Genomic DNA, 15,774 nt, shown 5'->3' with positions numbered 1-15,774 from the left:
TAAAGTTATGCCGACAGAGATTATGGTGAGGGATCCTAGAGGGAGAGTTTTTTAACAGGATCTAATATATGAGTGGAAACCAATGTACTGTGACAAATGCCAAGCTATTGGCCATGTCTGTTCTACTCACCAAGAGCCTACAGAGCAAAAGGAGGTTCAACCAAAGAGGAGAAGAGAACCAAAGAAAGTCACTTATGAATGGAGAACTATAGGACCAGTCACAAATGCTACAAGTAATTCAGAACCTGGGCACACAGAAGCAACTGGTATTGAGGTACCTAAGGCAGCTGGAGTGACAAAGTCAAACGAAATTGCCAAGGAAAGGCCTAAGCAGTATCCAACAGAGCAGTCGCAACAAGCAAGCCAGCACCAGTTGGCTAGAGATACAGAGGGTTATGGAGTTGAAACAATTGATAAGGGCAAGAAGCAAGTATTAGATTTCAGCCTTGAAAACTTCCCTATGTTAACACCTTTAGCTAGTAGAGGCAATCTGTAAAGTGGAACAGCAGGTGCTAGTGGAAGCTCTAACCTACCTCATGATAGAGGTAGGGGATCTAAACTCAACCAATGAGGTGGTTAATCTAGAATGTTAGGAGCATTAATAAGTGGCATAAGAGGAAGGAGCTGAAAAACTATCTAAAGAATAAAAACATTAGTTTAGCTGGGATCATTGAAACAAGAGTAAAGGAACATAACGCTAGAAGTGTCAGCCACTACATAGCCCCTGGGTGGGAGATGTTCAACAACTATAATGCCGCAATCAATGGAAGAATATGGGTGTTATGGGATACTAATTACTACTCAGTCAGGGTGATTAAAGCAGAGGCACAGGTACTACATTGTGCTGTCACAAATATCAGAAATGGTCATGAATATGCAGTGTCCATAGTTTATGGTTTTAATACAGTTGAACAAAGGAAACTGTTATGGGATAACCTGAAAGAGATAAAACAAATGACATCCATACCATGGGTGATTGGGGGAGATTTTAATGTTGTTTTGCAAATACAAGATAGAATGCATGGAAATCCAGTTACTAAGGCTGAGACTCAAGATTTCAGCAAATGTGTTCAAGACCTGAAGCTTAGTGAATTGACTTGGGAGGGTGATTATTATACTTGGTCCAACAAGCAAGGTGGTGGTGACAGGATATGGAGCAGAATTGATAGGATGTTTGGTAACTATGAATGGATGATGCAATGGGGTCATATATCCACTGTGTATGAACTACCATTTATTTCTTATCATGCTCATATGACACTAACCTTTAATGATCAGCACAAAAGTAGAAAAATTCCTTTTCAAATTTTTCAATATCTGGGCTGAGCATGAGAGGTTCAACTATGAAGTGCAGCAAATTTGGAAGCAAAGTTTTCACAGATAGAAGATACAGAATGTGTGGATGAAATTAAAAGCACTAAGGCTGGTACTGAGGAAACTAAACGTGGAGGAGTTTAAGTTCATTAGACAAAAAATAGAGATAGCCAGAATTGAACTTGAACAGGTCCAAAAAAGCATAGACACTAGTAGTTCCTCTGAGCTGCTACTGCAAGAAAAGGAGTTGATTCAGAATTTGGAAAAATGGGATCTGATAGAAGAGGGAGCTCTGAAACAAAAAGCCAGAGCAAAATGGATACAACTAGGTGACTCTAATACTAAATATTTCTCAGCTGTGATGAAAGAGAGGAGCCAAAGGAAGCAAATAGTGGAGTTGCAGTCCAACACTGGCAACAGGATTACTGATTCAGAAAGCATCCAAACGGAGATAATAGAATTTTATAAATCACTGATGGGTACTGCTGCTCATTCACTCCCTGCCATAGACAAAAGGATTATGTGTATGGGAACTAAACATAATCAACAACAAAGGATTGAGTTATGCAGAGAAGTGACTCCAGAAGAGATCTATGAAGGATTATGCTCTATAGACAATGACAAGGCTCCTGGTGTGGATGGTTATAATGCATATTTCTTCAAGAAAGCATGGCCTATTATTAAAGATGAAGTCACTGCAGCTGTTATGGAGTTTTTTAGCACTGGGAAACTGTATAGAGCTATAAATTGCACAGCCATAACCTTGGTCCCTAAGGTGTCTAAGCCTAAAACTGTAAAAGAGTTCAGACCTATAGCATGTTGCACTGTCCTTTATAAAATGATATCCAAGGTTCTAGCAGCAAGAATGCAAGGCATCATTAGTACAATTATTGATGAAGCACAAGCAGGGTTTATACCTGGGAGAAAGCTAGCAGACAATATCCTTTTGGCACATGAACTAGTGAAGGCTTATACTAGGAAGAATATATCTCCTAGGTGCATGATAAAGATAGATCTCCAAAAAGCTTATGATTCTGTGGAGTAGCCTTATATGAAGCAAGTTATGGAAGAACTATGATTCCCTCAACTATTCATATCTTGGGTTATGTAATATGTTCAAACAATTAACTACTCTATTGTAGTTAATGGGGAACCAACTAAACCCTTTAATGTTGCTAAAGGATTGAGGCAGGGAGACCCCATGTCTCCTTTTTTGTTTGCCATAGCAATGGAGTATCTGAGTAGGAACTTGGCTAGTCTGAAGCAGGAGAGGGTCTTTAAGTATCACCCTAGATGTGCTAAACTTGGGATCACTCACCTAAGTTTTGCAGATTATTTATTGCTATTTGCCATAGGTGATCAAAAGACAGTACAAATGATGCAGCAAAAATTTTATCAATTCACTCAGGCTTCAGGTCTGCAGGCAAACCTTAGTAAGAGTGAAGCTTATTTTGGAGGGGTTCCTTTGGTAGATAAACAACAAATCCTGCAGATGCTGGGGCTCTCAAATGGTGAACTTCCTTTTAAATACTTAGGGGTGCCTCTATCTACAAAGAAACTAAGTATAATGCAGTGGCAACCACTTATTGACAAAATGACTACAAGGATTACTTCTTGGACTGCTAAGACTCTATCTTATGCAGGAAGAGTCCAGTTAGTCCAAAGTGTTTTGTTTGGAATTCAGGCTTTCTGGGTACAATTATTCATTCTCGCAACAAAAGTAATCAAGATTGTAGAGGGGCTATGCAGGTCTTATATTTGGTCTGGTACAAATGAAATAACAAGGAAGGCTTTGCTTGCTTGGGATAGAGTTTTCTTGCCAAAGGCAGGAGGTGGACTGAATTTTGTTAACCTGAAGCTATGGAACAAAGCAGCCATTGCCAAACACTGCTGGGACATAGCTCACAAGCAAGATAAGTTATGGATCCGCTGGATTCATACTTACTACATCAAGAACCAACAGATGAGTACAACGCCAACACCCCAGCAAGCCTGTTCGATGGTAAGGAAAGTGATAGAGGCACATGGAATTCTGGAAACTAGACAGTTTATGCACACTCACAACAGAAGCCTGATCAGACAAATCTACTTACATCTACTTGGTGACTATAGCAGGGTGGAATGGAAAACATTGATGTTTAATAATGCAGCAAGACCAAAGGCAAAATTCATAATGTGGCTGATGATGCATGGGAGATTGATGACCAGTGACAGGATAGCTAACTGGAGACTAATGTTGACACACAATGTGTAATGTGTAGAAAAACAGTGGAAACAAGAGATCATCTATTTGGGCAGTGTGAGTTTACTCAACAAGTATGGATCAAAATGTGCAACTGGATGAAGAAGCAATTTCAGGGGTTTGCCAATTGGCAGCAATTCAGCCAATGGTCAGTGATATGTGCCAGAGGAAAACCCAACATGCTCAGATATTTAGAATGGTTTATGCACAAGTTGCTCACCACATCTGGATGGAGAGAAACAGACGTATATTTGAACAAAAAAGCAGAGTATGGGAGCAGATTACAAAAGAGATAGCTTTTGTTGTTAGTGTTAGAGTCACTCCTAGAAATAAGTTGTTTGTGTATAGCTTATATTTCTAGGTAGTTGAGTATTCAATGTAAATGGATAGATAGCAGGCTGTGTTAGCTATGCTAAAGTTTTTGTAATTACTACTTGGTGATTAATAAAATATGTTAGTTACCAAAAAAAAATTACAAAATAAATATTTTATTATTATCTCAACAGAAGTACCTCTTACAATATTAACTTAAATCTTTAATGTTAAAAGACATACTAATAACATACTTGATGATTTATTCACACCAACATATCATCACTTTAAGGAATTATCAACATATGGAATAATTAGATTAGAATTTACTCAATGATTTTGATGCCACTTTAGTTTTAATCACAGAATTAAAGCTTGGTTGCTTTTAATAATTTAAATGATACTTTTAGAACATAGGGGGCTATTCAGATCACTATTTGTAAGCAAGAATATTAAACATTTCATCTTTATGGATTTTAGTTTTATTTAGCAATTCATTTCGTAAGAATCAAGATTTTTTTCAATAAGTTAACTTTTAATCTACTTTTAATATTTCTCTTCTGCCATGCATATGTCCTAAAAGAAGATGAGTTCCTACCGCTTGGTTGGTAATTCTTATTAATTAAATTAATTTACATTTGCTTTTTGTAATTCGCTTTATTATGTATAAATAGCAATTCCAAATAATACAATAATATCCCTCTGTATGTTCACTCTGTTCAAATCTATTCCATTCTAATTTACATGTATATGCCAGCCTCAACAGTTGCTCAATCAATTGGTTAAAATAATTTATGAGAGCATAAATATCAACAACTGACTAAATAGTCACAGTTCATACCTGAGCTATCAAAAAAGAATCTATACTCCCAATTCTTATATAATTTAGCATAGCAACTGCTAGCATCGATTAAAAAAAACTAAAAAGTATACATATTTCTTTCAAACAACTGAGATATAAGACAAAAAATAAAGTTTTGGATAATTAATTTCACCGTAAGATAATGCAATTGTTATTTAATTTAGCTGATTCCTGAGTAGCTTCATACATAAAAATATTATCCTCACAAAATAAATTGATGTATAGCTTGCCATCAGTTCCTTCTCTTCTTATGTACATTTATGGTTAATTTAATTCCTTCTAATATTATCGGAGTTGCATTAAATTGATTGAACCAAACTGCATATCCATGACCATTGTCTTTTTGAGAATCGCCTAAAATTGTTCGAATCTAAACTATATATATGACACGTCTTGATTCTCAAACCTGAAATGTTAACTGAACAATACATATCGATTTATGTTTTAAATTAATTTAAAGTATATTTTCTCACAATATCTCTATCCCCTCTTTCTATATTATTTCTCTTACAATAAAATTTTATACAATTCTTTTATTTGTAATGAAGTTTAACTCTTAATTTTTTATTAAAATTATTTATATAAAAATATAAATTATATTTTTATATTTCTAATTTATTTCTTGAAATTATGTCAATTGTCTATGATTTTGGTTTTAATTTTATCTGTATATATGGATTCTCAAATACGTGTAACCTATCCATATAATATGACTTTTCCATTATTAAAAAGACTTTCTCTTTTCAAGAATCAAATAAGTATTATCCCTCTATATATATCTACGCTAAAATTATTTACTTACATATTTTTTCTCTTTTTCTTTTTAATTCTTTGTTCATGTTATTATGTTAACTATAACTTAAAATAGTTCATATTCTTGTTCACTACTCGTATTATAATATATTATATATGAATTTGACTTTTCTTTTAATTGTAATAACTTTTTTATTTATTTTTATTCTCTTGTTCTACTACTCATACTAATATTTAAATTTATTAAAAATATTATTTATTATTATTTATTTATTATTCTTATTTTATTTATTAACTTTTTTTACAATTATAAATTCTCTCACACTATTTCTACTACCTCTTTGTATATTAATTTTTCTACTATCAAATCTTATAGAGTTATTTTATTTTATGTTTAATCCAATAATAGAAAAAAATAGAAGAGCATCTACTCATATTTTCTTATACTTCACCAAAATTTTGAGGTGTTGTTTTTATCCTTGGAGTTTTCTTTTCCTATTGAAAAGCTTGAATAAGATTTGGTTTGTTTGTTTTTCAATTTAAAATCTTGAAAAAGAATTGAATCAATTTATTTAGGAAACAATAGACAGAAAATACATAGATTATTCTTATTTTTCGTATTCTTCTTCCTCTTAGGAGCAACAGTAATATGTGCTGATAATACCTCCATCTATATCTTTATAATTAGCTAAGATTGGGATGTTGATTTTACCTTTAAATTTAATTTTTTTTAATTTATTAGTTAAGATAGGGCAGTAGGCTATATCCTTAAAAAAATATTCACTTTCGTCAATATTTTGGGTAAACGGACCCGGACCCGTGATTGGACGGTCCCGGAGGGTCCGTAGAAAAATATGAGACTCGGGCATATGCCCGGAGTCGAATTCCGAGGTCGAGAGCCCGAGAAATGAATTTTTCTGTGAAATTATTTTTCAGAAATTAATATGGAAATTTGAAAAGGAAATTGATTAGAACGTGTTGGTATCGGGCCCGTATTTTGGTTCCGGCACCCGGTACAGGTCTTATATGTGGTTTAAGCGCTTTCTGTGAAATTTGGTTGAAATCGGACGTCATTTGACGTGTTTCGGACCTAAATATCTAAAAATGAAAGTTAATGAAGTTTGATGAAAAAGTGATGATTTTGAGGTTTAATTCATGGATTTTGATGTTATTTTGGCGATTTGATCGCACGGTTAAGTTCGTAGGATGATATTGAGTTAGCGTGTGTGTTTGGTTGGGAGCCCCGAGGGCTCGAGAGTGTTTTCGGAGGTGGTTCGGGGTGTTTTGAACTTAGGAAAAGTTGCAGATTTTCTGCAACAGGTGCCCAGTCATTTCCTTCTTCGCGATCGCACTCTCTCTCCCGCGTTCGCGAAGCATCCGAATTTCCTTCTTCGCGTTCGCGTCTTGAACCTCGCGATCGCGTTAGCCAAATTCAGGACCCCAGTTGGTTCCTCTTCGCGTTCGCATCAAACCGTTCGCGAACGCGTAGCCCTGCAGCCTTACTCATCGCGTTCGCATGGCCCCTCACGCGTTCGCGTATAACAAAGTCCTGGACCCAGCCCTTCCCTTCTACGCGTTCGCGATAAGCCTTCCGCGAACGCGATGCTTCCCAGTCCTCCTTCTCCGCGAATGCGACCCTAATGTCGCGATCGCGTAAGGCAAATTCGCCCAGTTATTATTTTAAGTTCAGAAACAGAATAGTTGCGGGTTCATTCAAAAATTCTCACGAACACTCTTCTCCCCCAAGCTTTAGGAATCCATTGAAGCCCCCATTCTTTAAGACCACTTGGGTAAGTAAATTCCCACTCATTTCCTTCATTTTCCTTCATTAATTAGTGAGTTTCTAAGCCTAAAGCATGTAATCTAGGGTTGAAATTGGGGGAAATGGGTAGAGTTAGGGCTTTTTAATTTTTCTTGATTTAGACCTCGTTTTGGGGTCGAATTTGAAAACAAATTTTATATCCGGGCTCGTGGGGGAATGGGTGACGTGAAATTGGTTCGAACCTCGGGTTTTGACCAAGCGGGCCCGGGGTCGATTTTTGGAATTTTGGGAAGAAAGCTTAGAAATTTATATTTAGGCATTGGGTTTGATTTGTTTAGCATATATTGATACTATGGAAACATTATTGTATAGATTTGACTCAGTTGGAGCCGAATTCGAGAGGGAAAGCGGTTGTTGTGGATTGATTTGCCCGTGGAAGTCGAGGTAAGTGTTTGGTTTAACCCTAGCTTGAGGGAATAGGAGTTGAGTCTTGTTTGCTATTTGCTAATTGATCGAGTACGATGTATAGGCATGGTGACGAGTATCTATACACTGGTTTCTAGCATGACCGCGAGTCCTTATTTGCGTATGGTTGGTTGTTATTATGCCTCCCATGTTTAGTTGATGATTTCTATATGTGGTAAAGGCTTTGTGATAGAAATTGTGATCTTGGTACTTCACGGAGCATTGGCTCGGTTGAGAAATGTAGATTGTGACGGTATATGAGATAAGTAACTCCTTGGAGCTTGGCTCAAGTGTTAAAAGTGAATCATAAGGTAAGAAATGAATGAAAGAGAAAGAGTTATTGGTTATTCCCTTGCCGGGACGTTTTTGTTGATTTTGTTGGTTTTTCTCCCTTGCCGGGATATTGAGTTTATTGATGTGGTGCCCTTGCCGGGTTTTAATTGTTTGTTGTGTGCTCTCTTGCCGGGATTTTCATTTTGTTTATTTACTCCCTTGCCCTTATTTGTGACTATTGTTTGGGTAAGGTAGAGTGATATATATATGGATCGGGTTGCACGCCGCACAATGATAAATGTGGATCGGGTTGCACGCTGCAACAATGCTAAATGATATGGGTCGGGTTGCACGGTGCAACAGTGATATTTGAGGGTCGGGTTGCACGTCGCAACAATGCTAAATGATATGGGTCGGGTTGCACGCCGCAACAGTGATATTTGAGGGTCGGGTTGCACGCCGCAACAATGCTAGATGATACGGACCGGGTTGCACGCCGTAACAATGACATTGTGGATCGGGTTGCACGCCGCAACAGTAATGATATATATATTGGGATCGGGTTGCGTGCCGCAACAATTGCCGATTCAAGTGTGTTTATTTAGGATATTTGTTTCGTTGTTAGCTGTAGATTATCTTGGCTGCTTCTATCTTTATATTGAGATTTCTGTTGTAACTGTTTTCTCCCCACCGTATGTTTCCCCCTTCCTTAATGACTGTTTACTTCCTGTATTTCTTTCTGCGGCATGTATATATTTGAATTGCACAGGTTTATGTGGTAGTCTGGTCTAGCCTCGTCACTATTTCGCCGGGGTTAGGCTAGACACTTGCCAGCACATGGGGTCGATTGTGCTGATGTTACACTCTGTGCTATTTGCACAAGTCCAGGTTTCGAGCAGCAGCAGCAGCACTAGCACGGGAGCATGCTTTCAGTCCATCGAGATACCGAGGTAGCTTTGCAGGCGTCCGCAGGCCCGGCGTCTCCTCTATCCTTACATTAGACTGTCATCTCATTGTATTCGAGATAAACAGATTTATGTTTCTTTCAGATTTTGTATTTAGTACTCCTTAGATGTTCGTGAGTATGTGACTCCAGTTCTTAGGTAGAGATACATGTTGGGATTCCGTGTTTTATTCAGCTATCTAATTTGAGACTTCCGCTTATGATTTTTAATTCTGCTGCTTTTATTCTAATGCTGTCAATTATAAAAAGGAACATGTGTTTAAATGAAGAGTAATTAAGTTTGGCTTGCCTAGCTCCTATTAGTAGGCGCCATCACGACTCCCGAGGGTGGGAAATCTAGGTCGTGACAAGTTGGTATCAGAGCGCTAGGTTACATAGGTCTCACAACTCACGGACAAACTTGGTAGAGTCTGAGGGATCGGTACAGAGATATCTGTATTTATCCCCTAGAGGCTACAGAGTTAGGAAAAGTTTCACAATTGTTCTTTCTTGTCGTGCGGTTCTGTTTCTCAAATACCGATTGCATTTCTACTCTGTCCTTCCGCAGATGGCGAGAACATATGCTTCCTCATCTACCGCTCAGCAGTCCGAGCCCCGAGCAGTAGCCCCGGAGGCGGAGCCTCAAGTTGAGTTTGAGGAGGAGGTTCCAGCCCCAGTAGTTCCGGTGGGCCCAGCTCAGGTCCCAGAGGGGTTTATTGCTACCCCAGTTCTTCAGGATGCTTTGGTCCGGTTGGTAGGCCTCATAGAGAGTGTCGTCCGAGCGGGCTTGCTTCTAGTAGTTCAGCCAGCGGTGGCAGGTCAGCCGGGTATAGTGGCTCAGGACGGGAGTGAGATCACTTTTCAGGGAGGTGGTCGTGGGACGGATAAGAGGCCCCGTGACTCAGGCAGATTTAGTGGTACCTCGTCTGGAGGTGGAGGTTCTTATGGTAGAGGCCATCCTCCTAGGCCCTTTAAGTCAGCTCCCCAGGTATCTCATGGTACTTTAGGTGGTCGTGGTTCTCAGACGCATTATTCTGATCAGCAGCCTTACAGTACACCACCAGCCCCCATCAGTGCACCGCCGCTTCAGAGTTTCCGAGGTGGTCATTCAGGCCGCCAGGGCCAGTCTCAGTTTCCTCAGCTACAGTATTCGCGTGGATGTTATGAGTGTGGTCGGTATGGTCACATCAGGAGGGCTTGCCCGAGGTTGAGGGGTGCTCAGCCGCAGCAGCCGAGGTCTTACTACACTTGTGGTGATCCAGGTCACATTGCCAGATTTTGCCCTCGAGCACCGGGTAGTTCTCAGCATCAGGGTTCTCGTGCCATGGTTCAGGCACCAGGTGTTCCACAGCCCTCCCAGCCAGCCAGAGGTGGAGGTAGAGGTCATAGAGGTGGAGCTCATACCGCCAGGGGCGGAGGTCAGCTAGCAGCCGATCGACCTAGGGATACAGTTCAGGGAGGTGGGGCCCAGCCCCGGTGTTATGCTCTTCCAGCCAGGCCAGAGGTTGAGTCATCAGATAAAATCACTACAGGTATTATTCTGGTTTGTGATAGAGATGCGTCAGTGCTATTTGATCTAGGGTCTACGTATTCGTATGTGTCATCTTACTTTGTACCGTACCTAGTCGTGCCTGGTGATGCTTTGAGTATTCCTGTTTATGTATCTACACCGGTGGGTGGTTCTATTGTGTTTGATCGAGTTCATCGCTCTTGTGTTATGGAGATTGGGGGTCTTGAGACCCGTGTTGATTTTTTGCTTTTATACATGGTGGATTTCGACATTATATTGGGTATGGATTGGTTGTCCCCGTATCATGCTATCTTGGATAGCCATACCAAGACCTTGACCTTAGTTTTACCGGGTATGCCGCCCGACAGGGATATCGACCTTTGTATTGATCTGGCTCCGGGCACTCAGCCCATTTCTATCCCGTCGTATCGCATAGCTCCGCCAGAGTTGAAAGAGTTAAAGGATCAGTTGCAGGATTCGCTTCAGCAGGGTTTCATTAGACCCAGTGTTTTGCATTGGGGCGCGCCAGTGTAATTTGTCAAGAAGTAGGACGGATCGATGAGGATGTGCATAGATTACCGGCAATTGAACAAGGTAACGATTAAGAATAAGTATCCACTGCCGAGGATTGATGAATTGTTCGACCAGTTTTAGGGTGCCAGAGTATTCTCCAAGATTGACTTGAGATCTGGCTACCATCAGTTGAGGATTTGGGCATCCGATGTCCCCAAGACAGTTTTTCGCACTCGGTATGGGCATTATGAATTCTTGGTCATGTCATTTGGGTTGACCAACGCCCCAGCAGCATGTATAGAGTTGATGAACCGAGTGTTCAGGCCATAATTGGACATGTTCGTGATAGTCTTCATTGATGATATTTTGGTATACTCCCGCAGCCAGGAGGAGCACGAGCAGCACCTTAGAGTGGTTCTTCAGACTCTGAGGGATAGTCAGTTATATGCCAAGTTCTCCAAGTGTGAGTTCTGGCTGAGTTCGGTAGCATTTATGGGTCACGTTGTGTCAGCAGAGGGTATTCAGGTGGACCCAAAAGAAGATTGAGGCAGTCAAGAATTGGCCTAGACCAGCGTCAGCTACAGAGATTCGGAGTTTCTTGGGGTTGGCAGGCTACTATCGTCAGTTTGTGGAGGGGTTTTCATCTATTGCAGCCCCGATGACCAGGTTGACCCAGAAGGGTGCCCAGTTCAGATGGTCGGAGGAGTGTGAGGCGAGCTTTCAGAAGCTCAAGACATCTCTGACTACGGCACCGGTGTTGGTTTTGCCCACAGGATCAGGGCCTTATACAGTTTATTGTGATGCTTCCCGTATTGGGCTTGGTGCAGTGTTGATACAGGATGGCAAGGTTATTGCCTATGCTTCGAAGCAGTTGAAGATTCATGAGAAGAACTATCCAGTGCATGATTTAGAGTTGGCAGCTATTGTTCACGCCTTGAAGATTTGGAGGAACTATTTGTATGGCGTGGCATGTGAGGTGTTCACTGACCACAAGAGTCTTCAGTAATTGTTCAAGCAAAAGGAGTTGAATTTGAGGCAGCGGAGGTGGTTGGAGTTTTTGAAGGATTATGATGTCACCATTTTATATCATCCGGGGAAGGCCAATGTGGTGACCGATGCTTTGAGTAGGAAGTCAGCCAGTATGGGCAGTCTTGCTTATATTCCAGTGAGTTAGAGGCCGCTTGCTTTGGATGTTCAGGCCTTAGCCAATCAGTTCGTGAGACTGGATGTTTTTGAGCCCAGTCGTGTGTTGGCTTGCACAGTCGCTCGTTCTTCATTATTGGAGCGTATCCGTGATTGGCAGTTTGATGATCCCCATTTGTGTGTCCTCAGAGACACGGTGCAACGTGGAGGTGCCCAGCTGGTTACCTTAGATGCGGATGGAGTCTTGAGATTGCAGGGGCGAGTTTGCGTGCCCAATGTGGGTGGGCTTCAGGATTTGATATTGGAGGAGGCCCACAGTTCCCGGTACTCTATTCATCTGGGCGCCGCAAAGATGTATCAGGACATGCGGCAGCATTATTGGTAGCGTAGGATGAAGAAGGATATTGTTGCATATGTGGCTCGATGTTTGAACTGTCAGCAGGTTAAGTACGAGCATCAGAGGCCTGGTGGCTTATTCAGAGGATTGAGCTTCCCGAGTGGAAGTGGGAGAGGATCACTATGGACTTCGTTACTGGACTTTCGTTGACCCGGAAGAAGTTCGATGCAGTTTGGGTCATTGTTGATAGGCTGACCAAGTCAGCGCATTTCATTCCTGTGGCAGTGTCCTATTCATCCGAGAGATTAGCTGAGATTTATATCCGGGAGATTGTTCGCCTTCATGGTGTGCCGGTATCTATCATTTCGGACCAGGGTACGCAGTTTACCTCGCGCTTCTGGAGAGCAGTTCAGCGAGAGTTGGGCACACGGGTTGAGTTGAGCATAGCATTTCATCCCTAGACGGACGGTTAGTCCAAGCGGACTATTCAGATTTTGGAGGATATGCTCCGGGCTTGTGTTATTGACTTTGGAGGTTCGTGGGATCAATTCTTTCCTTTAGCGGAGTTTGCCTACAACAATAGCTACCAGTCGAGCATCCAGATAGCTCCTTATGAGGCTTTATATGGTAGGCGATGTCGGTCTCCGATTGTGTGGTTTGAACCGGGAGAGGCTCAGTTGATAGGTACGGATTTGGTTCAGGAGGCCTTGGATAAGGTCAAGATCATTCAGGAGAGGCTTCGTTCAGCTCAGTCCAGGCAAAAGAGTTATGCAGATCGTAAGGTTCGAGATGTAGCTTTCATGGTTGGTGAGAGGGTATTGCTCCGAGTGTCGCCTATGAAGGGCGTGATGAGATTCGGAAAGAAGGGCAAGCTTAGCCCTGGGTTCATTGGGCCACTTGAGATCCTTGATCGAGTAGGAGAGGTGGCTTATAGACTTGCATTGTCGCCTAACTTATCAGCCGTGCATCCAGTCTTTCATGTATCCATGCTTCGGAGGTATCACGGTGATCCAGCCCACGTGTTAGATTTCAGCACTGTCCAGTTGGACAAGGATCTGTCTTATGAGGAGGAGCCAGTGGCTAATCTAGACCGGCAGGTTCGACAGTTGAGGTCGAAGAGTTTTCCTTCAATGCTTGTTCAGTGGAGAGGTCAGCCTCCTGAGGCATCGACCTGGGGGTCCGAGTCTGATATGCGGAGCCATTATCTCCATCTTTTCCCCGACTCAGGTACTTCTTTCTTTTGTCCGTTCGAGGACGAACGGTTGTTTTAGAGGTGGAGAATGTGACGACCCAAAGGGTCATCACCTGTTTTCATACTCATCCCGTGCTTCCGAGGCCTCAAAAACCTCATTTAGGGTTGCCTCGATTTGCGTGCACAGTTCGGGCGCGTAGCCGGAAAGCTTAAATATGAATTCTGTGTGAAAAATGCTAAATTTTGATATTAATATGAATATATTTGACTTCGGTCAACATTTTTGGTAAACGGACCCGGACCCGTGATTTGACGGTCCTGGAGGGTCCGTAGAAAAATATGGGACTCGGGCATATGCCCGGAGTCGAATTCTGAGGTCTAGAGCCCGAGAAATGAATTTTTGTGTGAAATTATTTTTCTGAAATTATTAAGGAAATTGGAAATGAAATTTGATTAAAAGACTGTGGTATCGGGCTCGTATTTTGGTTCCGACGCCCGGTACAAGTCTTATATATGGTTTAAGCGCTTTCTGTAAAATTTGGTTAAAAACGGACGTCGTTTGACGTGTTTCGGACTTGAAATGGAAATTTGATGCCTTATGAAAATTTCAAAGAAAAACATGAGTTTTGAGGCTTGATTCGATGTATATGATGTTATTGTGGCGATTTGATCGCACGGATAAGTCCGTAGGATATTTTTGAGGTTGTGTGCATAATTGGTTTGGAGCCCCGAGGGCTCGGGTGAATTTTGGATAGGCGTCGGATTGCATTTTTCACTTTTGGAAAGACCTGGTATCAGTTATCTGCAGGATTCGCATTTGCGAAGCCTGGATTCGCAAAATGCGAAGGTCCAGCTATCGCAAATGCGAAGGCTGGTTCGCAAATGCGAAACCAGCCCAGGCAGGCCAAGGTTCGCAAATGCGAATCCAAACCTCGCAAATGCGATGGTCACTGGTTCGCAAATGCGAGACCAGTTTTGCAAATGCGAAGGTCCCTTGGTAGACCTGAGTTCGCAAATGCGAACAGAAATGTCGCATTTCCCAAGCCTGCAGGGTTCGCAATTGCGAACCCAACTTCGCATTTCCCATATCCGAGGCCCAGCAAATTTTATACTTAGTCGAATTTTCATCACTTTTCACCATTCTTTCAAGACCCAAACACCATAGGCGATTTTTCAAGAACAATCTTCATCCCAAATCATTTGTAAGTCGATTTTTACTCAATTCTTTCAATCTTTAACATCATTTAACATGTTTTCCACTTAAAATCAAGGATTTTCATGGGTAAAATTGGGGTTTTTGGGTAGAACCTAGGTTTTCTAAAAATTGGGGATTTGGACCTCGGTTTGAGGTCCGATATCAAAACAAATTACATATTTGAATTCGTGGGGGAATGGGTAACCGGGTTTTGGTTCGGTCCTCGGGTTTTGACCATGTGGGCCCGGGGGCGATTTTGGAATTTTTGGGAAAAACTTGGGAAATTCATTTTTATGCATTCAAATTGATTCCTATAGTGTTTATTAAAGTAATTGAGCAATTTGTGATTAGATTCGAGCGAATTGGAGGTGGAACCGCGGGGTAAAGCGATAGTTGAGGATTAAGTGGATTTCAAGGCTTTGAGGTAAGTGTTTGGTTTAACCCTAGCTTGAGGGAATAGGAGTTGAGTCTTGTTTGCTATTTGCTAATTGATCGAGTACGATGTATAGGCATGGTGACGAGTATCTATACATTGGTGTCTAGCATGACCGTGAGTCCTTATTTGCGGATAGTTGGTTGTTGTTATGCCTTCCATGTTTAATTGATGATTTCTATATGTGGTAAAGGCTTTGTGATAGAAATTGTGATCTTGGTACTTCGTGGAGCATTGGCTCGGTTGAGAAATGTAGATTGTGATGGTATATGAGATAAGTAACTCCTTGGAGCTTGGCTCAAGTGGTAAAAGTGAATCATAAGGTAAGAAATGAATGAAAGAGAAAGAGTTATTGGTTATTCCCTTGCCGGGACGTTTTTGTTGATTTTGTTGGTTTTCCTCCCTTGCCGGGATATTGAGTTTATTGATGTGGTGCCCTTGCCGGGTTTTAATTGTTTGTTGTGTGCTCTCTTGCCGGGATTTTCATTTTGTTTATTTACTCCCTTGCCCTTTTTTGTGACTGTT

At 41.3% G+C, this 15,774-nt stretch overlaps 1 protein-coding gene across 1 annotated transcript; it reads left to right on the top strand.

The window, feature by feature from the left end:
• The first annotated feature begins 2,542 nt into the window (after positions 1-2,542).
• On the top strand, positions 2,543-3,568 carry LOC109217809. Its single transcript, XM_019382083.1, has one exon. It carries the CDS (start codon positions 2,543-2,545, stop codon positions 3,566-3,568), a length of 1,026 nt encoding a protein of 341 aa, XP_019237628.1.
• Positions 3,569-15,774: the final 12,206 nt, after the last annotated feature.

This window comes from Nicotiana attenuata, unplaced genomic scaffold (assembly GCF_001879085.1).
Source record: "Nicotiana attenuata strain UT unplaced genomic scaffold, NIATTr2, whole genome shotgun sequence".
In the NCBI taxonomy this organism is placed as follows: domain Eukaryota; kingdom Viridiplantae; phylum Streptophyta; class Magnoliopsida; order Solanales; family Solanaceae; genus Nicotiana; species Nicotiana attenuata.
Note: the sequence above shows the minus strand (reverse complement) of the source record. Positions and strands in the feature narration are given on the sequence as shown.

What these genes read in the sequence shown, in the direction of transcription:
- LOC109217809 (XM_019382083.1), top strand. Translation starts at nt 2,543, where the DNA reads ATGGAGTATCTGAGTAGGAACTTGGCTAGTCTGAAGCAGGAGAGGGTC.